The 27,231-nt window shown below is 38.2% G+C and overlaps 1 protein-coding gene across 1 annotated transcript in view; it reads right to left on the bottom strand.

Annotated features, from left to right (window-relative positions):
* The window catches only part of GDPD1 (glycerophosphodiester phosphodiesterase domain containing 1), a 44,419-nt gene extending 17,787 nt beyond the window's left edge, over positions 1-26,632 (bottom strand). The window contains 4 exon segments of the mRNA XM_032615042.1: positions 1,310-1,445; positions 13,494-13,536; positions 26,432-26,512; positions 26,515-26,632. Of these exon segments, the coding sequence (XP_032470933.1) occupies positions 1,310-1,445; positions 13,494-13,536; positions 26,432-26,512; positions 26,515-26,572 (318 nt within the window). The 5' untranslated portion in view covers positions 26,573-26,632.
* Between the last annotated feature and the right edge of the window lie 599 nt (positions 26,633-27,231).

Below are 27,231 nucleotides of genomic sequence, written 5' to 3'. Positions count from 1 at the left end.
GCAAGCTGGCAATAGCAACTTTCAATATATATCAAGAAACTATAATGTTCCTAATCTTTTACCCAATAATTTCCTTGCTGAGAGTTAATATAGGGAAATAATTTTAAACATAGAGAAAACTTTATCTTTACACATATAGATGTTCAGTGCAGTGTTATTTATAATGGTGAAAACTGAGAACTAATTCAAATGCCCAACAACAGAGGAGTGGTTAAAGACAACTATATATCCACTCAATGGAATAACTTCAGTCATCTGAAATGTTTATGAAAAATAAGCATAGAATCTGAAAAGACTAAATACTGTGTGATTCCAACTATATGACATTTTGGAAAAAGCAAAACTATGGAGACAGTAAAAAGATTAGTGATTGTCAGGGGTTGGGGGCAGGAAGGATGAATAGGCAGAGTACAGAGGATTTTTAGGGCAGTGAAACTATGTTGTATGACATTATATTAGTGGACTCATGTCATTTTCATGAATGTCATGTCAAAACCCATAGAATGTACAACACCGAAAATAAATCCTAATGTAAACTATGAATTTTGGGTGATGATGCTGTATCAGTGTACATTCATCAGTTGTAACAAATGTACCACTCTGGTGCAGGATGTTGATAGTGGAGGGAGGCTGTACCTATGTGAGGTCAGAAAGTATGTGGGAAATCTCTATATTTTCTGATCAATTTTGTTGTGAATCTGTAACTGTACTAAAAAATAAAAGTCTATTAAAAAAAGAAAAGGAAAAAATGTGTATCATGCCATAATGTTAGAGCGTTTAAAAATACAATATAAATAATATACAATGAGAACATAATTATGTAAAAAACGTTCAGGGTACACATACAGATAGTATCCTGTTAACGTAAGTTTTTTTTAGGTAGTAGAATTAGGCATTATTTTTCCCTCCATTTATTAGTATTTACTATAATGAGCATGTAACTACTAAAATCAGATTTTTAAAGGGTTCTTTCCTATACCTGAAGACTAAAACTAATTCATATATTTAATCTGAATCAAATAAATTGTAGAATATGTCAAATAAATTGAACTCCAGTAGTTTTACATTTGAGGACTTTGGTAATTTTGTTGAAATAGTTATCAAAATAAGTCTCCACAGATGTACGTAATAAATACAAATCCTCACTGTAAGTCAGAATCGTTTTTTAACTTTCCTTTGACATTCATTATTTAAACACTATCTTTTTTTATTATTACTTATTGATGTGTTATCTGGCACTCACTGTTTATAAAAATCCTACAGGCCCTAATATCTACTAATTATTAGTTTATCATGCATTTTCACTTACACAGTACTTGAGATCAGAGATGTTTACATTGACTCCAGTTGATCTCTTTAGATTCTCATCATGTGACACTACAACTTCTTCATCTTTTGTGATATGGCAGTCCAATTCCAACATATCAGTTCCAACTGTAACTGCACTGAAGAAATACAAAGAAGAATAATGACATTCTGAAACATAAGTAAACATTTAGGTTACATACATTAGATGAAAAAGTTCAGAGTTACAAATCAAAATAGTAGAAAATCCCATAATACTAAAATTTCTCCTCAAGACTATTATCTATTATGAATAATTGATATAAAAATATTCTAACTGAACTTAGAATAAGAGACTCATATTGTCTCCTTTCCATAACTAGCAATCCTTAATTCTGGCAACCCAGTATAAAGGAAAGAACACTGGACCAGAAGTTGAGATTTGGGCACCAGTTCCTGCTTTGCTATGAACTTGCTGGGTAACTTTGGGTGAGTAACTGCCCCTCTCTGAGTCCAATTTCCACATCTGTAAAATGAAAGTGTAAAGAACAAGAAAAGGATGCCCAATTTTGCCACTTAAATTCTGCATAGGATTATAAGTTCTAGAAGGGCAAATGAATAAGAAAAAAAAAAAGCATCCAAATTGGAAAAGAAGAAGTAAAATTATCTCAATTTGCAGATGACATAATCTTGTATGTAGAAATAAAGGTTCCATATACACCACTGTCAGAACTAATAAACAAACTCAGTAAAGTTCTGGAATACAAAACAAACATACAAAAATCAGTTTTATTCCTATACAATAATAATGAAAATCTAAAAAGGAAATCATGAAATAATTCCATTTACAATTGCATCAAAAAGAATACATAAAGAAGATGTGGCACATATACACAATGGAATATTACTCAGCCTTAAAAAGAAATGAAATTGAGCTATTTGTAATGAGATGGATAGACCTAGAGTCTGTCATACAGAGTGAAGTAAGTCAGAAAGAAAAAGACAAATACCGTATGCTAACACATATATATGGAATTTAAGGGAAAAAGGTGTCATGAAGAACCTAGGGGTAAGATAGGAATAGAGACGCAGACCTACTGGAGAACAGACTTGAGGGTATGGGGAGGGGGAGGGGTGAGTTTTGACAGGGCGAGAGAGAGTCATGGACATATTCACACTAACAAACGTAGTAAGGTGGATAGCTGGGGGGAAGCAGCCGCAAGGCACAGGGATATTAGCTCGGTGCTTTGTGACAGCCTGGAAGGGTGGGATGGGGAGAGTGGGAGGGAGGGAGACGCAAGAGGGAAGACATATGGGAACATATGTATATGTATGGCTGATTCACTTTGTTGTAAAGCGGAAACTAACACACCATTGTAAAGCAATTATACCCCAATAAAGATGTTTAATAAAAAAAAAAAAAAAAAGAATACAAACTTAGGAATTAACTAAAGAGGTGAAAGACTTGTACAATGAAAACTACAAAACATTGTTGAAAGAAATTAAAGATATAAATAAATGGAAAGACACCCCATGTTCATGGATTGGAACACTTAATATTGTTAATATGTAAATACTACATTGATTTACAGGTTTAATGCAACTTGTATCAAAATCCCAATGATGTTTTTCACAGAAATAGAAAATCCATCCTAAAATTCATATGGAATCTCAAGGAACCTTGAATAGCCGAAACAATCCTGAAAAAGAGTAAGAAAGTTGGAAGACTCACACTTCCTAATTTCAAACTTACTACAAATCTACAGTAATCAAAACAATGTGGTACTGGCCTAAAGACAACATATAGACCAATAGAAGAGAGAGTCCAGAAGTAAACCTTCACACATATGGCCAAATGATTTTTGACAAGGATACAAAGACCATTCACTAGAGAAAGAGCAGTCCTTTCACAAATGGTATTGGGAAAACTGGATATTCACATGTGAAAGAATGAATTTGAATTCTTACCTAAAACTATATCCAAAAATAAACTCAAAATGGATCAAAGATCTAACTGTAAGAACTCAAATGAAAAAATCTCAGAAGAAAACATACAGAAAAAGCTTCATGACATTGGATTTGGCAATGATTTCTTGGATATGACAGCAAAAGCACAGACTAAAAAGGCAACCCATAGAATGGGAAAATGTATTTGCAAATCACCTATCTGATAAAGAATTAACATCCACAATACATAAAGAATTCCTAAAATGCAATGACAACAAGACAATCAGACTAAAAAATGAATAGACATTTTGCAAAGATGTGCAGCACACATGAAAAGATGCTCAACATCATTAATCATTAGAGGAGTGTAATCAAAACCACAACGAGGGGTTTCCCTGGTGGCACAGTGGTTGACAGTCCGCCTGCTGATGCACGGGTCCGTGCCCCGGTCCAGGAGGATCCCACATGCCGCGGAGCGGCTAGGCCTGTGAGCTATGGCCACTGAGCCTGCGTGTGCGGAGCCTGTGCTCCACTGTGGGAGAGGCCACAGCAGTGAGAGGCCCGCGTACCACACACAAAAAAAACCCACAATGAGATACTTCACTCTCATTCAAATGGCTATTAGAAAAAAGAAAGAAAGAAAAGAGGGAAGGGAGGAAAAGAAAAACAAAAAACAAGTATTGGGATTTCCCTGGTGTTCCAGTGGTTAAAAATCCGCCTTCCAATGCAGGGGATGTGGGTTCGATCCCTGGTCGGGGAATTAAGATCCCACATGCTGCAGGGCATCTAAGCCCACGTGCTGCAACTACTGAGCCCACGAGCTCTGGAGCCCACGCACCACAAATACTGAGCCTGTGCGCCACAACTACAGAGAAGCCCACGTGCCACAAGGAAGAGACCATGCACCGCAACGAAAGATCCCATCTGCCACAACTAAGACCCAATGCAGCCAAAAATAAATAAATATTAAAAAAACAAAAACAAGTATTGGCCAAGATGTGAGGAAACTGGAACCCTTATACATTGTTGGTGGGAATGTAAAATGGTGCCGCCACTATGGAAAACAGTATGGCAGTTCCTAAAAAAACTGAACATAGGTTTACCATATGATACAGTAATTCCACTCTGGTTATATATAGAAAAGAATTGAAAGCAGGAACTTGAAGAGATATTGTTATACCCATGTTCATAGAAGCGTTATTCATAATAGCCGAAAGTAGAAACAACCCAATGTCCATCAACTGATGAACGGATAAACAAAATGTGTCATATACATACAATGAAATAGTATTCAGTCTTTAAAAAGAAAGGAAATTCTGATATATACGACAATATGGATGAACCTTGTAGACATTATGGTAGGTGAAAACAAAAACAAAAGTACAAATATTTATGATTCTACTTATACAAGGTACCTAGAACAGTTTAATTAACAGAGACAAAGTATAATGGTGGTTACCAGGGCTGTGGGACAGGGAGCTTGGGTAGTTATTATTTAATGCGTACAGAGTTTTAGGATGAGATGACTAAAAAGTTCTGGAGATGAAAGGTACAAACTTCTAGTTATAAGACAAATAAGCGCTAAGGATGTAATGTACAACGTGATGACTATAGCTAACTGTTGTTATGATACATAGGAAAATTGTTAAGAGAATAAATCCTAAGAGTTCTTTTCACAGGAGAATTTTTTTCCTTTATTCTTTTTATTGTATCCTTATGAGGGGATGGATGTTAGCTGAACCTACTGTGGTAGTCATTTCACAATATATGTAAATTAAACCATCATGCTGTATGCCTTACTCTTACACAGTGATGTAGGTCAATTATTTCTCATAAAACTGAAAAAAATAAGAGGTGAAAAACAAAGTTGTAGAGATGCATAGTAGTGATGGCTGCATAAAAATGTGATATACATAATGCCACTGTACTGCACACTTACAAATGGTTAAAATGGCAAATTTTATGTTATGCAAACTTTACCATGATAAAACTTAAATTTTAAATTTAACAATTTAAAAATTGTTTAAAAAAAAGAAAAACATTGAGAAGATAATCTCTAAGGTTCCTTTCACCGCTAAGATCTTTCGACTTTTAGAGAGGGTATACCACGGTGGTTAAGAGCACAAACACGGAAAAAAAAAAGGTAAATATGTGAGGTGAGGGATGTGTATTCACAATGTATACACACATTATCATTTTCACATTGTACACTTTAAATATATTATAATGTTGTCAATTATACCTCAATAAAGCTGAAAAAAAGAAGCAGCACAGACATTGGAGCCTGCATTCAAATCCTGGCTCTGCCACTTACTTGGGCAAGTTCTTTATGCTTGTTTTCTTATTTGCAAAACAGTGATGATAATATTAGTTCTCTTCACCTCCTCCCCACCTTGCACCTACACTCCAAGCAGCCCCATGCTCTCTAAATACTTCCTCTGTCTGAAATGTCTTTCACAGAAAAACAATATAATTGTTTTCTCACTTCACAAATGAGAATTTCCAAGTGGCGAATAAACATATGAACAGAAATTCAACATCAAAATTCAACAGGGAGGAAGGACTTCCTTGGTGGTGCAGTGGTTAAGAATCCACCTGCCAATGCAGTGGGCATGGGTTCGAGCCCTGGTCCAGGAAGATCCCATATACCTCGGAGCAACTAAGCCCATGTGCCACAACTACTGAGCCTGCACTCTAGAGACTATGAGCCACAACTACTGAAGCCCAGACGCCCTAGAGCCCGTGCTCCGCAACAAGAGAAGCCACCACAATGAGAAGCCCACACACCTCAACGAAGAGTAGCCCCCACTCATCCTAACTAGAGGAAGCCCGCGCGCAGCAACGAAGACACAACGCAGCCAAAAAAAAAAAAAAAAAAAAATTCAACAGGGAAATGGATATTAAAACTACGAGACAGCACTATACACCATCAGAATGCCTAAAATTAAAAGGACTGACAGTAAGTTAGCAAGACAGTGTAGCAAATGGAACTCTCATATATTGCTTATCCACCTACCCTATGACACAGCAATTCAACTTCTGCTAAGTATATACCTGAGAGAGAGGAATGCATTTGACCATTAAAAAACATGTACAAGATTATTTCACACATCATGGATGAATCTTACAGATATAAATTGAAAGAAAGAAAAGCCAGAGACAAAAGTGTAAATACGGTATGATGATATTTATGTTATCAGGAACAGACAAAATCAATCTATTGTAATAGAAACTAAAATAATGGTTATCTAGGGGAAAGGAGTACAGGCTGGGAAAGGTCACAAGGGTGCTTTCAGGGGTGCTAGAAATGTTCTATATTTTTATCTGGGTGGTGGTCACAAAGGTGTATACATATATTAAAATTCTTTGGGCTGTGCACTTAAGATTTGTGCATATTACTGAATGTATATTATACATACTACAACAGCAGTTTTTAAAAAAGTCTTTCTTCTTCCCCTTATCTGCTAACTCTTATTCATCTTTCAGGTGTAAGCTTAAAAACTACCACTTCAGGATACCTTCCCTAATCCCCTGACCCCAGACTGGATTTTGTAGCCTATCTACCAGTTATTTGCCAAATTGCCAGGACTTCCTGTAGCACCTGCGTTTACTGTGTCAGAGTACTTACCACACTGTTTTGAATACATCTATTTATCTTCCCCTACTTGCCCAATTAGACAGGTGCTCTCTGACGAAAGGGTTTGTGGACTATGGCTTGTTTACTATTGTAAACAAGTGCCTACGCATGGGGCTGGGCACAGCAGGTACTCCATAAGTATATATTTTTTTACTTTTTAAAATATTTTTTTAATTATTATTTTTGGCTGTGTCAGGTCTTCGCTGAGGCATGTGGGATATTTTTTTTTTTTTTTTGCAGTGCACGGGCTCTTCATTGCAGCACGTGGGCTTCTCTCTAGTTGTGGCATGCAGGTTTTCTCTCTGGTTGTCGTGCACGGGCTCCAGAGCATGTGGGCTCTGTAGTTTGTGGCACGTGGGCTCTCTAGTTGAGGCACGCAGGCTCAGTAGTTGTGGCGCGAGGGCTTACTTGCCCCGCGGCATGTGGGATCTTAGTTCCCCAACCAGGGATCAAACTCACGTCCCCTGCATTGGAAGGCGGATTTCTTAACCACTGTTCCACCAGGACAGTCCCATGTATTTGTTAAATATTGAATTAATGAATGAAAAGAGATAGCTCTCTGTATATGTAAAATGCCTACACAGCACTTTATGTTTGTTTTGTTGTTGTTGTTTTTGTTTTATGGCTGCACCGCATGCAGGATCTTAGTTCCCTGACCAGGGATCAAACCCGTGACCCCTGCAGTGGAAGAGCAGAGTCTTAACCATTGGACCTCCAGGGAAGTCCCTTGTTTGTTTTTGTAAGCACTTTATGTATCAATTACCACCAGTGACATTTCAAGATAAAAAAAAAGTAAACATGGGTGCGGCAGGGAGAGAGTTTTAGAAAGAAACTTTTACTTTTTTAAAATTCAGGAATGGAAAGAATAAGAGCTGGGGTGAACAGAGTGAGAAAGCAGGAATGAGAAAACATAAAAGTAGATAAATTACAGTTTATGTAATATATTCCTATACATTCAAATTGTTTTTTATAAGATGGAAACAATTTGAAATGGAAATGACTTCATGTAAGGTCATGTCTCTACAACTAGATACTAGATTCCTAGTGAGGAAGGTATCTGTCTGTTCCATATTTTCCAACGTTCACGATGTTGGGCATATTGCAGGTATTCACACATTTCTAAATGAGCAGAGGGACTCCTCTGGTGGCGCAGTGATTAAGAATCCGCCTGCCAGTGCAGGGGACACGGGTTCGAGCCCTGGTCCAGGAAGATCCCACATGCCGCGGAGCAACTAAGCCCGTGCGCCACAACTACTGAGCCTGCGCTCCAGAGCCCGCAAGCCACGACTGCTGAAGCCTGTGCACCTAGAGCCCGTGCTCCGCAACAAGAGAAGCCACTGCAGTGAGAAGCCCGCACACCACAACGAAGAGTAGCCCCCGCTCGCCGCAACTAGAGAAAGCCCGCATGCAGCAAAGAAGACCCAATGCAGCCAAAAATAAATGAATTAATTAAAAAAAATAAAAATAATTGAGCAGAATGAAGCCATATTTTGGTTATCAATGTCTATGAACATTTTAAATTTTAATGAATTATCATCCAGCTAGCACCTAAATGTTCATCAATGATAATCCATAGCCATAGTAAGTACCATATTTCAAAGAATCAAGTATTCACTCTATTCAATGAAGTTTTTTTTCCAACAATGGAATGTCACTGTTGAATCTAAATGAAAAAAAAAGTAGGTATGGTATGATCCCATTGATAAAGTGTGTGTGTGTGTGTATATATATATATATACCTGACAAAATTTAACTTTGGAGCCAACCACTTCGGAATTTTCTCATACTTGGTCTCTTCTGATGATCCAAGCCCATCAGAATCCCACTCCAAAAGACCCAATGGCCACTTGCTGCTTTGTGCCAAAGTCTCATACCGCTCCTTAAATAATCTTCCCTTTCATTGTTCTGATTATCACCAGTTGTTAGAGGAAAACAAACAAACTTGGCTCCTTAATGTAATTCTTACTAAGATGTAAATAATTGTTAATTGTACATGTCCTCTTCTAAAGGACATCCGCCTTTAAAAGAGATTATTTGCCAGTTGTGTGTTTGCTAGAACCACAAATGTGTAAAAATAAAATCCAAAAATAGGCAAATAAGGACTTCCCTGGTGGCCCAGTGGGTAAGACTCCGTGCTCCCAACGCAAGGGGCCCGGGTTCGGGCTTCCCTGGTGGCGCAGCGGTTGAGAGTCCGCCTGCTGATGCAGGGGACACGGGTTCGTGCCCCGGTCCAGGAAGATCCCACATGCTGCGGAGCGGCTAGGCCCGTGAGCCATGGCCGCTGAGCCTGTGCTCTGCAACGGGAGAGGCCACAACAGTGAGAGGCCCGCGTACCGCAAAAAAAAAAAAAAGGGGGGGGCCTGGCTTCGATCCCTGGTCAGGGAACTAGATCCCACATGCCTGCCGCAACTAAGAGTCTGCATGCCGCAACTAAGACCCAGCACAGCCAAAATAAATAATAAATAAATATAAAATGTTAAAAAAAAAAACGCAAATAGGCAAATAAAAATAGGTTTTAGGTTGATAGAATTGTTTTTCTATATTTTAAAATTTCCTTGAATATTTTTAAACTATGTTTAGTTTTTTTTAAAAAAAGAATAAAAAATGTAGACACTGTAAGTGACATATAGAGCCAGCAAACAGTTTTAAAATAAAATTCCAAGATTCTTTATATAGCTAAAAAAAAAAAATTGGTACTGTTGGTACTGCTGATTTTTGGTCACATACACGTCTTTTATTTTTGTTTTGGTTTTGTATGAGTGTGTAAAGGAGGGTAAGAGCAGGGGTTATCTATATTTTCCTGTATTTAAAAAATATTATACATATTACCTAAAATCTTTCTAAGTATGAAGTTTGCCTTTAGCTGAAATGTTGGATATTTTTAGAAATGTTTAGGAATTATAAAAAAAAATTTCTATTTATTGTATGTTTATCTCTTATTAACAAGCTAATAAGTAAAAATTTAGAACAATAGTAAGTGTATCTAGGACAATTTTTAAATTATTCTAATAAAATTATCTCAAATTTGATACACAAATAGCTGGAACAGAGCAAGAAAACTTTTTTTAAATCACTTTGGCTTTCAAATTTTTCCATAAATAACGATATGCATCTACTTCAACGGAAACACCAAACATTGTATAGTTGCATTTCTGATAAGCTGATGACAAACACAGAAAAAAGCTAGGGAAGCCAAGGCTTCAACATTTCCGGAAAAAGAAATAAAAACTCTAGCTCTAAAAGAAGTGAAATTACTTCAAACTTCACAAAAACAATGCATCATAACTTAAAACTGACTCTATGGTAAAGAATTTATTTGAATCTCATTTATTCCTCAAAACATTGAGGTTGTATTATTATTCCCATTTCAGAGATGAGATAATTAGTATTGTATTAATTAGACATTCTAAAGAATTTTATCATGAGAATCAGGTCACTGATTAATTACTCTGACTGTCTGCCAACTTATACTTGCAGCTATTGCTAATACAATTTGTTTCTTTCTCTAAGCATTCGTGGTAATACCACAGGGATCAAATTGTCCTATGGGTATTTACAAAGGCAGCCTGGTTTAATAACCTAGTTTTATTAGCTCTTAAGAACCAGATTTTACATACTCAGGGGCTTAGTGACTCTGTGTGTGTGTGTATCTTTGTAGTACAATTCCTTAGTTTTTGGTTACATATTTATTATGAATGGGATTCTGTCTCTGTCTTCCGTTAAAATTCTGCTTATTTTTTATTGGAGTTTACTTGCTTCACAATATTGTGTTAGTTTATACTGTACAGCAGAGTGAATCAGCCACACGTATACATACGGCCCCTCTTTTTTGGATTTGCTTCTCATTTAGGTCACCACAGAGCATTGAGTAGAGTTCCCTGTGCTATACAGTAGGTTCTCATTAGTTATCTATTTTATACATAGCATCAATATGTATATATGTCAATCCCAATCTTCCAATTTATCCTACCACCCAATATTCTGCTTTGTTCTTGAGTGCCACATTCCATATATCATTCAGTAAGTGATTAGTGAGAACCTATTAGCACCAGAGCTAAATGTTAGGGATTGAGAAATCAATAAGGATTCTGGCTCCCAAGGAATCCCAGAAGAACCACATTCATAACTTAAGGTGTCTGTTAAATTATTTTATAAAGCACATTAAAGAACTTTTATAAATTGTGAGATGTAACTATTTCTCTGTGTCAGTACTAATTACTTCTTTAGCCCTACTATAATGTAATGAACATATAATGAATTAATTTTCCATGCATTCTTAAGGTCCTTTCAATTTTCTAGATGTATCTTGTCCACATACCATCACATCTTAACCTCAAACATTTCACATTTTTAAAATAGTTTCTTCCTCTCCACCAAATGATAGCTCTTCTAATCCTGGTATCTTTTCAATATTCTGGTTAATCTTAACTAGGCTTCCCACACCAACTATTTATATTTTCTCTAATATCATCTTGACCTCCATGTCATAATATACATGCTTTGTGAAGTATATGTCTAACCGTATATATAAATAAGATCTAAGTTTTAGCTGCTCATTGTATTTTTTACTATCTCTCCTTCAACTATATATCCTTTCAAGCATATACCATAATTAAGCACAGTGTCTGTCTTTCATCAATTATGTATTATAACTCTTTATCTTTTTAGTATACAGTACCTTAAAAATAGTACGCTTAAACAACTTTTTTCTTGTTGTTCATGAAGTAGGCATATTAAAAGAAAACTTTCTAAGTGTCCTAGCAGTTAAATATTTATAAATGAAAACAAAGTACAATTTAAAAAACTACTTATTGAAAGAAAGAGCACTGATGCATAAGACAAAACAAAACAAAAAACAAAATCATCACGACCAACAACAAAAAAAATTAAGTTTAAAATTAAAGCCTATTTAATTTAGGTTTTCTATAAATTTCAAAGTCAATTAGCAAACAGCCTTACAAATAAATGTATCTAATAAACACTAATAATAACATACGGAAGAGTTGCTTTCTTCTTTTAAAGCACCAGAAAAACCTCCAAAAAACTAAAGTTATAGAAAGCTACCACATGATAGACTGTAGTACTCTTCAATAGTTACTGCTTGAACAAAACAATATAAAAACAAACTGCTTGAAGACTGGAAATGAAATTTTGTATCTAGCAAGTAAAAACCATCTAAATTATTCTTTGAATATCAAAAAATTTTTCAGAGGATCAAAGTCTTCAAAGATAAAAAACATTTAGGTACCATCCTTAGAAATAATGTATTATACAAATGTACCATCCTTAGAAATAGTTTAATTTCATAAATAAGGGTGTTTCGTAAAGATTTAGCAAAAAAAATATGGAGAAAAACTTACAAAATAATATACTTTTACATAAAGGAATGCTAAAAACCACTCAAGGTTATGAGCAGTTTTTCCCCAAGTAATATATATTACTACATCACAGGCAACAAATATTGGATAAATGATAGTGAATGAGGGTGTGCGTGGGTATGCACATGTGTGTGTATATCACAGTGAAAATTGTTCACGTAAAATTAAATATATTTTGCTATAGGAGCTAGCTACATAATCTCAGTAGAGAAGATAACAAAGTAATTTAAATTAAATTATTCTGTTTCACAGTCAGTGACAGGAGGAAAGATTTTTCATTTTAGAGCTGTAAGAGACTTGAGATTACAGTCAAAAGCATCATATTATAGAACAAAAAGAGTAAGCAATAACAGATACAGGAGGATAGGATTTAGACGAAACTAGACTATGGAAAAGCAGTACCTTGGGACCTGGTAACAGGAAAAGTAATCTCTAAAGTGTCTTTGAATGATGAGAAGCAGAACAAAAACTTAAGCCAAATTGTCCTGATTTATTGGCCCCAATTATACACATAAAAATGGCTCAAAAATTACATAAGTAAATATTTTTCTTACTAAATATGGATAGTAATGTTTTTCATGGGAGTTAACTTATCACATTCCCCGTCTTATTTTTCAGGGAACAGAAAACTGCTCGCACCATTACCACAGACTGATGATAATCATTCACTCTAAGACAAAGAACAAGGTATCAATCAGCTTTCATTCCTGTGTCTCCGGCTGCTTCTCTGTGAGGTGCTCTAAAAGACATCTATATGAAATATGAATAATCTAAAAACTGAAAAAAAAATTTACCTGATTTTAAAAAATAAGATCAACACTCCTAAGGCTTCAAAGAAGAAAGACCAGATGACAGCTTGACCTGACCTGTGGAAGAATTACTGAGTAGACACATAATCCTACTCATAAATAACAGCCAGTGTAACAGTGTTTTCATTTTCTTCTTTTCTCTTTCTCTCTGAGGCTAATTAGCATTACACACAGTATGTGCCTTGTTACAAATGTCTTCTTTCAGCTTTGGAACTATAGTATCTTTTGATTACCCAAAACTCTGATCTAGTTTTCAGTTATGCAGAAGCCAAACACTCTTTGTAACACTTCAGACTAACTAAAAAAAAAAAAGCCATTTTAATAAAATAGAAACAACTACCACAAGTGGATGCTACACGTGTACTATCCTCACTTGGTGAATCATCGTCACTTTAAAGATAAACTGTAAAAGAAAAGAGTACCTTTTTATATACTTACTGCTGAAAGGCTGCCATTGTATTCTCCAAATTTTCTCCAGCACCTGTGAAAACATTAAATTGAAGCTAATTTGAACATTTTATTTTTCCAGAAATTCACCTAAAAAAGATACATCAAATGAATCATGATGTTTGTATATTATGTAGACATTACAAGTGTTTTAAAGAATGTAGTGGTATTTTGAATTGCTTTTAGCTGCACCAAGAAGAATCAAAGATCAAACCACAGCCACAGCAACGCAGGAGGGTTACAAGAACCTAAACGTGCTTTTAAAGCTATAATAGAAAAGACAGAGGAGGACTTGCACATATACACCATCAGAGTTAAAGTGTCTCTCCTCTGGGTCCCCAAGGTCTCTCATGCATCTTTCTACTAAGGCATTTATCATATTTATAGCATAAAGTGTTTACCCATCTCTTTTCTCCCTTTCCCATTAATTACTTAAGAGAAGTGACTGTTTTAATCATCTTGGCTGAGTGTAATATAGTGTAGTAGTTGAGGGTGGGGCTCTGGAGTTAGGATCTCTACTCTCAAGTCTGTTTGATACTTGTGTGACCTTGAGAAAATTAACTCACCTTTCTATGGCTGAGCTTCCCTATCTATAAGGATGAGGAGGGACTTCCCTGGTGGTCCAGTGGCTAAGACTCCATACTCCCAATGCAGGGGGCCTGGGTTCAATCCCTGGTCAGGGAAGTAGATCCCACATGCATGTCACAACTAAAAGCTAACATGATGCAACTAAGACCTGGAGCAGCCTAAATAAATATTTTTTTAAAAAACAACATAGGGCTTCCCTGGTGGCGCAGTGGTTGAGAGTCCGCCTGCCGATGCAGAGCACACGGGTTCGTGCCCCGGTCCGGGAAGATCCCACATGCCACGGAGCAGCTGGGCCTGTGAGCCGTGGCCGCTGAGCCTGCGCATCCGGAGCCTGTGCTCCGCAATGGGAGAGGCCACAACAGTGAGAGGCCCAACAACATAGAAGAAAAACCCAAACGAACTTTTTAGCCAACCCAATAATTAATGGAATGCCCAGGAAAAATACTTTGGAAATACTTTTCTAAATACTTGGAAAAACAGACAATTTCTTTTTTTTTAAAAATAAATTTATTTATTTATTTATTTTTGGCAGTGTTGGGTCTTCGTTTCTGTACCCAGGCTTTTTCCAGTTGCGGTGAGCGGGGGCTACTCTTCATCACAGTGCGCGGGCTTCTCATTGTCGTGGCTTCTCTTGTTATGGAGCACAGGCTCTAGATGCACAGGCTCAGTAGTTGTGGCTCACGGGCTTAGTTGCTCCACGGTATGTGGGATCCTCCCAGACCAGGGTTCGAACCCGTGTCCCCTGCATTGGCAGGCAGACTCTCAGCCACTGCGCCACCAGGGAAGCCCGACAATTTCTTCTTAACAAAAGAGGCAATTCAAGTTTAAGGTGCTGTTCAAATAATAGAATTAAAATGTCTTACATACAATAACATCTGAACATATTTGCAAGAGTATTAAAGTTTTCTTCTTTTATATTGTTAGATTGTATTTTTATGGCAACCTAATTAATAATGAATAGAAACACAAGGTATGAAGAAATGAATATATTAACCTAATGTTCTAAAAGTTCCATCAGTTTAGCAGAGAGAAAGGGGTACCTATGTGAAACAAGCTACTTTGGGGACTTCCCTGGTGGTCCAGTGGGTAAAACTCCGCACTCCCAATGCAGAGGGCCCAGGTTTGATCCCTGGTCAGGGAACTAGATCTCACATGCATGCTACAACTAAGAGTCCACATGCTGCAACTATGAAGTCCGCATGCCACAACTAAGAAGTTTGTATGCTGCAACTAAAGATCCCATGTGCCGCAACTAAGAGCCGGTGGAGCCAAAATATATATATATATATATATATATATATATATATATATATATATATACATATATTAAAAGCTACTACTTTGACTTTAGGTTCACTTTAATTACTAGAGTTAAAGCACAATAGAAAACAGATGAAGCAAATATGGAGATTAAAGTTTTTTCAAAAGTAAGTGCTCTTTTGACATTAAATGACTTTTTAAAGTCCAGTCAGTGCTTGTTTTAGTCAAAAACTAAGGAAATATGTTATAAACAGATCATCAATATTCAAGAACAAAGCACTCTAGAATACTACCTAAAAGAAAAGAGTGCTAAAATGGTTACTTGTAGATTAGGTTAAACTACTGCCTGTTGTACCAAAAAGCAAGGAAGTTAACAGGACACAGAAGCCAGTTTGAAGAAGCTCTCACTGGCCAAACCTGAGACAATGTTAGCATCAAAATAATGATAGTAACAAACTTCAAACCATTAAACAAAATAGCATATTCTGAATCCATTTTAATAACTGGACCAAAAGTTTGATAAGGAATGGAGTGTTTATGTGGTTTCAAAGTACTTTCCTACAAAAATACTAACTACAAAGAGAAAAAGTAACTTCACAACGGAAAAGTCTGGCAGACACCACTTTCACCAAGTAATCAAAATCAACATCATTAGCTCCTTCAAGCTGACTTCTGTGTCCTTTTAATTTCCTTGCTATTTGGTACAATAAACAATCCATTTGGGAATTCCCTGGCAGTCCAGTGGTTAAGACTCCGTGTTTTCACTGCTGAGGGCACGGAACTAAGATCTTGCAAGCCGCGTGGAGTGGGGGGGAAATGTTCACTTCTCAACTCCTCTGTGAAGCACTTTATAAAAAAATTACTTCAGATGACAATGATTCTTATTACAGTCAAGAGTTCATGCCTTAAACTAGCAGTTCCTAACCATTTTGGTCTCAGGACTCTTACTGAGTACCTCAAAGAGCTTTTTTTTTAAGCATTTTTAAAATTAATTAACTAATTTATTTATTTTTGGCTGCGTTGGGTCTTCGTTGCTGCACAAGGGCTTTCTCTAGATGTGGCGAGCAGGGGCTACTCTTCGTTGCGACGTGCAGGCTTCTCATTGCGGTGGCTTGTCTTGTGGCGGAGCATGGGCTCTAGGCGCATGGGCTTCGGTAGTTGTGGCATGCAGGCTCAGTAGTTGTGGCGCAGGGACTTAGTTGCTCTGCGGCATGTGGGATCTTCCCGGGCCAGGGCTCAAACCCGTGTCCCCAGCACTGGCAGGAGGATTCTTAACCACTGCACCACCAGGGAAGTCCCTCAAAGAGCTTTTGATTATGTGGGTTATATCCATTAATAATTACATATTAGAAATTGACTTCTAAATTTTAAAACTTTGAAAATAACAATAATAAATCCATTACATGTTAACATAACATTTTATGAAAAATAACGATCTGACAAAAATATTTAACACTAAGAGTGGCATTGGTTTACACTTTTGCAAATCTCTTTAATGTCTGGCTTAATAGAAGGCAGCCAGATTCTCATATCTGCTTCATACGTACATATCAACCTTCACACAGATAGTTGGAAAAGAAAGATTCTTCTGTGATACTGCACCAAAATTCAACAAATGGCAAATTCTTAAAAGTTAGTTGTAATGTGGAATCTGAACCGTATTAATGATCTCTTCATACTCTATTACAGGAAAATCGATTAGCCCATCTTGAATTTTGAATGGATCTTTCACCCATGCATGGTTTTTCAGAAAATACTGATTCACTGAATTATGCTGATCTTCTAAATACTGACACATTTCATTAGACAATACTTTTTAAAAATCACATTTGTTAATACCTGATATCATCAGGAAAGTCTTTAAAAATTGGAAAGCTACCAAGCTCACAGTGGATGATACAAGTTTTTCAGAAGTCTAATTTTTGCTTGAAAGCTCAAATTTAATCATTGGCATTGCTTTAATAGAAGGCAGCTAGACTATTTTTCTTCTAATGACAGACTCACTTTATTAATTTTCAAGAACATATCTGCTGAATACTCAAGGCTGAATAACCAGTTCTTCAGTCAGTTTTTTAAGTGAAAATGGGGTTCTGTGACCCTCTTGCACTGTTGGTGGGAATGTAAATTGATACAGCCACTGTGGAGAAGAGTGTGGAGGTTCCTTAAAAAACTACAAATAGAACTACCATATGACCCAGCAATCCCACTACTGGGCATATACCCTGAGAAATCCATAATTCAAAAAGAGTCATGGGGCTTCCCTGGTGGCGCAGTGGTTGAGAGTCCGCCTGCCGATGCAGGGGACACGGGTTCGTGCCCCAGTCCGGGAAGATCCCACATGCTGCAGAGCGGCTAGGCCCGTGAGCCATGGCCGCTGAGCCTGCGCATCCGGAGCCTGTGCTCTGCAACGGGAGAGGCCACAACAGTGAGAGGCCGGTGTGCCGCAAAAAAAAAAAAAAAAAAAAAAAAGTCATGTACCAAAATGTTCATTGCAGCTCTATTTACAATAGCCCGGAGATGGAAACAACATAAGTGTCCATCATCGGATGAATGGATAAAGAAGATGTGGCACATATATACAATGGAATATTACTCAGCCATAAAAAGAAATGAAATTGAGCTATTTGTAATGAGGTGGATAGACCTAGAGTCTGTCATACAGAGTGAAGTAAGTCAGTAAGAGGAAGACAAATACCGTATGCTAACACATATATATGGAATTTAAGGGAAAAAAATGTCATGAAGAACCTAGGGGTAAGACAGGAATAAAGACACAGACCTACTAGAGAATGGACTTGAGGATATGGGGAGGGGGAACGGTAAGCTGTGACAAAGAGAGAGAGAGGCATGGACATATATACACTGCCAAACATAAGGTAGATAGCTAGTGGGAAGTAGTCGCATAGCACAGGGAGATCAGCTCAGTGCTTTGTGACCGCCTGGAGGGGTGGGATAGGGAGGGTGGGAGGGAGGGTCACGTAAGAGGGAAGAGATATGGGAACATGTGTATATGTATAACTGATTCACTTCGTTATAAAGCAGAAACTAACACACCATTGTAAAGCAATTATACTCCAATAAAGATGTAAAAAAAAAATGGTGTTCTGTGGAAAACAATAAAGGCTAATTCAGCTCAGAATTCAAGCAATTGCACAAGTACTTTTCCTCAAGACAATCATCTTCCTACTTTGGTATGCAGCAAAAGTGATTTTTGTGTACTTCCAATTTTGTCACACAGAATATTAAAACTTATGTGTACTCAAGGATTGACATTTAATAAAATTAATAATTTTTCTAATACATCAAAGATATTCTTAAATGAAACTGCCTTTTTAAAAAAAAATGTGAGTGCATGATGGTGAGGAATACAATGGCTACTAGTACATTTGGTACCAGTATTTTCATTTGTGCTAAAGCAACAGCAGTTTTACCGACTACTGCTTTTGCACCATCAGTGCAAATGTCAACAAGGTGAAAAAGGTAAGTAATGTCTTATGAAAATAATTTTGACCTTGTAGACCCATGAAAGGTCTTGGGGACTCCCAGGAGTCCACAGACCACACTTTGAAAACCACTGTCTTAAATAATCAAGGATCAGGGCTTCCCTGGTGGCGCAGTGGTTAACAATCCACCTGCCAATGCAGGGGACATGGGTTCGAGCCCTGGTCTGGAAAGATCCCACATACTGTGGAGCAACTGAGCCCGTGTACCACAACTACTGAGCTTGTGCTCTAGAGCCCGCGGGCCGCAACTACTGAAGCCCGTGCGCCTAGAGCCCGTGCTCCGCAACAAGAGAAGCCACTGCAATGAGAAGCCCGGGCACCACAAGGAAGAGTAGCCTCCACTCACCGCAACTAGAGAAAGCCCGCGCACAGCAACCAAGACCCAATGCAGCCAAAAATAAAATAAATTTTTAAAAAATTCAATGATCAGAAAAGTCAGAGGAGTGGTCACCTCTGGGGATGGAGAAGGATAGACTGGGAAGGGAACCAAGGGAATCTTATGGGATTCTAGAAATGTTCTATATCTTGATCTGAGTAAATGGCTACCTGGATGTACACATATGTTAAAAAAGATATTAAACTGTACACTTAAGGTTAGTGCTACCACATGTATGCTATGCCTAAATGTTTGTTCAAAAAGCCTTTATTTCTAAGTCCTATGTTTTTTATATTCTGGTACACCACCTAAACCCTGAGGCGGCTTTTTTTTTTTTTTTTTTTTTTTTTTTGCGGTACGCGGGCCTCTCACTGTTGTGGCTTCTCCCGTTGCGGAGCACAGGCTCCGGACGCGCAGGCTCAGCGGCCATGGCTCACGGGCCCAGCCGCTCCGCGGCATGTGGGATCCTCCCGGACCGGGGCACGAACCCGTGTCCCCTGAATCGGCAGGCGGACTCTCAACCACTGCGCCACCAGGGAAGCCCTAGAAGGCTTTTTGAAGGCAAGTATTGAGAGGAACATCTATCCCCAGCTACCTGTTCCCACCTAGTGAAGGAAAATTCCACTCTAGTCCGCAAGGAGGGAAAAGAATGGAAGGAGCACTTTTAACCCTTCTTTATTCCCTCATATACTCCTCCCCATGGGAGCAGAAGCCACGTAGGAGAAAGAGCTGTCCGTCCATCTGTGACTCAGCCCTTCATAGTCCCCTTAATTTGGAGTGGCCCACCCTCAGAAGGAACAAAATTTCTGCTCAGCGCAGCATGCAGGATCTTAGTTCCCCGAGTCCCTTGCAGTGGAAGCACAGAGTCTTAACCACTGGACTGCCAGGGAAGTCCCATACCTCTATCTTTCTGTTGCATGCATTTTTATTTCTAAGTTGGTTCCAAAGTTGGGATGGGAAAGTAAGCCTTCTCAAATTTCAATAGCAAGGGCTTTGTAATATACATGTGTAAGAATATTCTACAAAAGTGTTCAACAAATATTTATTAAGTTTGAAACGATATGATATTTGTTTCAGAATAATACAGGTGAGAAGAATGGGCAGGGATACAGATGAAACAACATTGGGCATGAGTTGATAATTATTTGTATCTGAGTGATAGAGTCTTACTACTTTTGTATATGATTAAAATGTTCCATAATAAAAAGTTCAAAAGATACTTATAGTTGGCTCTTTTTGTTTTGAGGAAAAGGAGTTAGGAAAAATATAAAATAGAGATTCAGAAATCTGAAATAAATTTCCCCACAGTTAATATAATTTTTACTACTAATATTTACATTCAAAGTCTACCTGTTTGTCTTTTATGTCTCCTTCCCATATTAATTTTATTTGTAATTCATTTAAACCTAAGAGCTTAAGCATGCAAGCATTATTAAGATCTTTGATCTATAAGTTTATGAAATTAATAGCCAGTACTAAATAAAATAAAATATTGAAAAGGTGGTCAAGATATTAATAATTAATAGAAGCTAGATACTGTGCTTAGCACTCTATATATTATTTCATTAAAATGCCCACAACCATGGCAAGATTTCTGGCATCTCCGAAAATAAAATTGTGTAAGATCACATAGCCAACAAGGGGAACTGAATTTCGAGCAAAAGCAGTATGACTTCAGATCCCACCCTTTTTACCACTAACTATGCTGCAGTTTCTATGCTGCCATTCATATTTCTCCTTATTTCAGTTTTACAGATAAGTTACTCGTATTGGTCCTTATTTCCATATTCTTATACTTGTTTGTAAAGCTTGAAGACAAATCCCACAATGATAATACCCATAAATTACTTGTTAAGATTCATATGGTGAAAGCCCCGAGAGTAACTAAGGGACTAATTTAAAAGTAGACTAATTTAAAAGTATGCCATTCCTCTCCAAAGAATTATTTGGTGATAGCTCTTCTCTCACGAAATGGTTTGAATTCCTTCTCCTTTCAATTATCATCATATCATTCATAGAGCACACCTGCCGTTAATTTTTCTTTTTCCTCAATAAGCAGCTTAATGCCTGGCTTTGCAAATAACCATTCAACATGTAAACAAAAGTTTGTTAATTAGTTATGAAGTTAATTATGAAATGTGGATGAGGATGAGTATCATAGATTTGACATGCTGTCCTACTATAATTTGTTCATAATTTCTCTGCTTATGTCCCCCTGCCTCCCTCTCCGCCAGTTCTCAGTTTTCACTTCTTTGAGAAAGCTTTACTTCCTAATACTATACAAAGCTATATTTCCCAATTTTTCATTCTATGTTAACTTTCCTCTCTTACTAGTACCTCATAATTACTTTGTGACTGGTTAATTTCTGTTAGGATAGGAAAAGGAAAGGAAACATTCTCTTTTGTATCTTTAATTAGATTTAAATGCTGTAAAGGAAAGAAATGTCTGGTCAGTTTCCTTTTTACCTCCCAAATGTTTTATATACCAATAAACATTCAACAAACATTGTACACTTGTTTTACAGTTATCCTCCAATGACCACTATCATTAACATCTTTTGTATACATGCTATATGTGTGTGTGTGTGTGTGATGTTTATAAAACCAATGACAAATATGACAATGTGCACCAGCCGCAAAAGAACAACTTCCAAATTAAAATTTTTCTGATATTGGAAAAGACAGCTTAGTGCAAATAAAACATATTTTAATGTTTGAAGACATAACCTTATATCAACTTAAAATGGAGTTGTTATTCAGTAAATCAAGCAACAAAGTAAGTTCCTTCTCCACTTCTAAATTCACTTGTTCATTCAACATTTATAGTGCACTTTGGAAACTATATATATTTCCATAAGAGCATGAAGAGCTTGTAAGGACTACAGATGGTATATACAAAAGAGCATTTCTCAATATGCGATCCCTGGAACACTGCGGAATTGTTTCTATATTTCAAGGGGAAAATATTAGTGAAATATATATTTGCAGATATAAGAAAAAAATTAAACACATCAATAGCATAGAAGGATGATATTCAAAGTGTATATTGATACGGTGGCAGCATTTACCAACTAACTACCATATGTGTGCTCTTTTCAATAAGTGGTTTTTGCTATCTTGTCATACGTTCAACTTTTCCTATAACGATATTTAATTTTTCTAAGTTTGTAATATGTATAATTTTTTTAAATACAGGGAAATATAGATAACACCTGCTTTTACCCTCCCTTTACACATTCATACAAAACCAAAACCAAAATACTTCCAGTGACACTTTGAGACTCAAACTGATGCCTCAGTTTCCTCCTTGAGCAAACAAAGTTTAGGACTCAGAAGCAGCCAGTGTCCATGAGCAATATTTACCCTCAAACTTATCACCTCTGAAATCAATCTGGCAAAATGCCCAGATTGTGGCAATACTTGGCCTTGCAACCAAGGGTGAAAGATTAAAAGGTAAGGTGAGGAATTTATCAGTTGATTTTTTTTTTAATTCTTTGGCCACCGAACCCTAATAAATGAATCTCTTTTTTAAAAGCCTGTTGCTTAATTCAATTGGCCCATAGAGATAGCTTAGGGAGTATGAAAAAGTTATTTCCCTGCTATCCTAACTCTAGTTAACTCAGTGGGCATTTGAAATATGTGTATATATGGTATGATCCAAATGTAGTAAAATACGTACTTAAAGGATACACTTCAGGGGACTGCCCTAGTGGTCCAGTAGCTAAGACTCCACGCTCCCAGTGCAGTGCGCCTGGGTTCAATCCCTGGTCAGGGAACTAGATCCCCCATGCCACAACTAAGAGTTCGCATGCCACATCTAAAAGATCCCACACGCGGCAACAAAGATCCCACGTACGGCAGCTAAGACCTGACAGCCAAATAAATAAATAAAAATAAATATTAAAAAAAAAAAGACATACTTCAGAATGTTAACAGAGATTATGTCTGGATGGTGAGTTTTAGGAACTATTTTTTCTTTTTTAATTTCTATATTTCCCAAGTTTTCTACAATGAATATGAGTTACTTATGCAATTGTAAAAATATTAATAAAATCCATAATTTCATAGAGAAATTATAAAAATAGCCTTTGAGAGTATGACTTGCTCTCGATTTAACCCAAAGGGTACATCTTTGGTCCTATTGGTATTTCATCAATACACTGTAGTTACAAAAAGTGTTCTTTGGTCAAATAGATAAGGAAAGACATGGAAAGTATCTAGCACACAATAGATAATTAGCAGACAGCAAGATATTATTGTAAGTGTATGTTAGGATCTGTACTAGAGGCTAGAGACCCAAGCATTAGTAAAATCTAAAATCTGCCCTTGAGGAACTCAGTCTAATAAGGGAAGCAGATATTACAATATAATGTAATACAATGTATGCTTTAATGAGGTAAGAACAAAGCAGGCCTACACCACTTAATTTTTAAAACATTAGAGTATTTTCTACTTTCAAGGACAATCAATCAGTAAAAGGCAAAAGTGTTCATTAAAACTAAGACATTAAGTATAGGGTGATCTCATTTTTTCTCACTCAACTCAAAGTTCCATTGCAAAATACAAATGTGACCCCCTGTATCCATGCTTATATTTCTAAACAATTTTACGGTGTTTAAAGTCCTTTCTGTACACCTAATTCTCATAACAACCCAAAGAGAAGCAAGGTTATATTGCTTCTATAATAACCAAGGCTTATTCCCAAGGTTAACTAGTGATAGGTCCAGAATCTGACTCAGGTGATAGTGCTTTCATAGCAGACATAATATAGTACACATTAAGAGTTTTAAGTTAAAGCAATTCAGACGTATATACTTTATACATATATAATGATCAATGTTTCAATCTTGGAATGATCATACATCTGTTTTTCATGAAATATCAGGTATTTGCAGTTAGGGCAATAGAGAATTAGCCCAAATGTTTGTGACATGCATGGAAAAGTTTGCACAGATAACACTGATTGCTGTTATCAGTGTCCAAGACAAAAATAAAAAGCAAGCAGAAGCTGACTGCTTCCTAGTCTATTATTTTCCAGAAACTTAGTATCTTGAGTTACAAAGTGTTTTTTAGTAAATATATCCTCTATCACCCTGGATTCAACTGTATTATTTGGCATACATACTCAACAAAAACATATTAAGCACGAACACACAGGAATTTACTACACTGATTTAGGACTGTAAACGTATTTCAAGCCTACAGAGTTAAGATTATTTCTTCTAAAATAAAATCTAGATCACCCATAACGACCGTTTAGATAGCTTTTTAGAGGACCTAGTTTTGTTTTGGGTTTTTAGTAAGCACACTTTTCTTTTTTTTAAATCAGTAAACACAACTGGCAGAAGGTACTGACTATCTCCAGAGTAGGACTACTACCATCGAAAATACTTCTATGGCAACAACTCAAACACTAAAAGTTGTTTTTTTGGCTGTAGTGGTTGAAGGCACGTTAGTAGTCATATGTCATCCTACAATTTAACTTTGTATCCATTAAAATACAGGTAAACCAAATAAGAAATAACTTGGCATTTAGCTGGTGATAGATCCCTTAAAACCTTTCACACTTTTCATGAGTAGGAGACTAGCATAACCACTGAAGTCACTCTTTAGTACTATGTGTAACTGATTAAATTATACAGATTTTACAGAAGAATGCTAATGTACTTCTGTGATATTTAAAAACTCATTCCTGAGACTTCCCTGGTGGCGCAGTGGTTAAGAATCCGTCTGCTAATGAAGGGGATACGGGTTCGAGCCCTGGTCCGGGAAGATCCCACATGCTGCGGAGCAACTAAGCCTGTGTGCCACAACTACTAAGCCTGCGCTCTAGAGCTCGTGTGCCACAACTACTGAGCCCACGTGCCGCAACTACTGAAGCCCGCGCACCTAGAGCCCATGGTCCGCAACAAGAGAAGCCACCGCAATGAGAGGCCTGCGCACCGCGATGAAGCGTAGCTCCCCGCTTGCCGCAACTAGAGAAAGCCCACGGGCAGCAACAAAGACCCAATGCAGCCAATAAATAAATTCATTAAATTAAAAAAACACAAAAACACATAAACAACCCTTATTCCTGGCCAATTCTTGTTAGCAAAGGAGTCATGGTACTAAATCAAAATTTAGACTGTAAACTAGAATTTTACCATTTCAAGTATTAGACTGTAAATTCCAAGCAATTTTAACCTAGTTTAACATTCATCTCTAAAGAACAAGCTAAAATTGATTGAAATAATCCAATCTCACAACATTTTATACATCATGCGTGAAATGAAATAAAGACATTATCGCACAATAATGAAGAGGCAAAGATTTGGCCTGCTGTCTGGGAAATGAGAGGGTTCATCTACATTCCTTTTGGCAAGACACTGTTCCAAAAGAAACTTCTTTGTTTTCGTCAAACAATACAGTCCTGTCATTAACTAAATCATCTTTTTGTCTTTGGAAATCCACCGGTCACTGCTGGGGTGCAAGGTGGGGTTGGAAAAAAAAAAAAACAGGTGCGAGGTTTGCAGCCTTGGGAACCAGGACGCTCCAGTTTCTGTCCCAGTCCAGCCCAAGCTGTAACTGTGGACCTTGGGACGTGTCCCCGGCTCAGGGACTCGGTTCCCCCTCTTCTCAATTATCATGCTTAGAATGGGGGGATGGAGGGGTGAATTGGGACCGGCCCCCAGGGACTGCAGATGCCCAGGCTGCACCACGCTCCAGGTTCACGCAGTTCCTCAGCCCTGGAAGCAGTTCGCCCCATCTTCCCACAAGCTCAGCCACTGGCTGTCTCGGAACAAGTCTGTTCCCGGTTCCCCACTGCGGGGTACCCCCGGCTCGGCCCGGTGCTCCCCACTTGTGCCTCACTGCTAGGAAGGTACCTTGCGATCATCCTTCCCTCCTCCGAGAAACCTCCATCTACCCTTCATTCTCACCCTGGCCCTTCCTCCTTCTGAGAACCCCTGACATCCATCGCTGCACTCGAGAGGTCCCCACCTTGGCTCTGTCTCAAGACCCCTTTCCTTCCTTCAGGCGACCTCCCCTCCACACTGCCTTCACCTCCGGGGGAGCCCTCTATCCACACACGCCCATCCTTCCTCAAACTCTCACGTATTTTCCACCCGCCTGCCTTTTGCGGAGGACCCTCAGCTCTAGTCGGGCTGGGGCAAGGTGGGGGGCCTCCCCCACCTCCGCCACCTGGTTCTGGGGACCCCTCTCACCTCCGCGGTGAGAGATGTGTTTACTGAGGAATCGTTGCTTCTTTCTCTGGTGCAGCAAGGTCGGGTATTTGAGCAACAGAGGGAAGTCACCAAGTACCCTCCCAGGGTGGAGAGAAGGTAAAAGGCCGCGGTGGACGACATCTCAGCGCCCCTGTGGGAAGTCTCCCACCGCCTGGCCCTCTGAACTCCGCTGAGACGGTCGCAACGGCTGCAGCGGCGGCGGCAGCTGCTGAGGAGGTCTGTTCGCCCCCAGCCGGTGCCAGCGGTGCAGCGCACTTGCCGGCGCCGGCCCAACACGCAGGCGCAGCCGGACTCTGGCAGCCAAGCAACAAAGGGGCTCCGACACGCAGGCGCGCTCAGGCTGCAGGGTATGAGCCGGCGAAGGTCCCGGAGCCGGCTTTTGTCACCTAGCTTTGTGGTCCGACTCGCAGCGCAAATTGAGGCGAATGCTTGGAAACCCGCCAGTGCCTTCGCCATCACTCGGACCGAAAAGGCTATTCAAGGATAGCCTTCAGGAAGGCCTGACATAATGAGAAAGTTCACATCAAAAAGGGATGATTCCAGGGCGCGTCTTTAGCCCTAGTCGAAGAAATGCAAAGAACTCTTACCGATGGAGGAGTTAAAGCTTACTGAAAACAAATAATAAACACACTCATTTGTCCAGCCAAGAGAGAATTTTCCCTTTTGTCACACATACCATCAAAGGTACTAGTTTATCAGTCAAGTATTTGAGGGATGGCTCCTCTCCTCTCGCATTTTACTGTTAAAATTCAAACCTCATGCCTTGTACGCGATAGGCA

The sequence above is a fragment of the Phocoena sinus genome, chromosome 20, assembly GCF_008692025.1.
Source record: "Phocoena sinus isolate mPhoSin1 chromosome 20, mPhoSin1.pri, whole genome shotgun sequence".
Lineage (NCBI taxonomy): Eukaryota > Metazoa > Chordata > Mammalia > Artiodactyla > Phocoenidae > Phocoena > Phocoena sinus.
The sequence above is the reverse complement of the archived record's forward strand: the minus strand, read 5'-3'. Positions and strand labels throughout refer to the sequence as shown.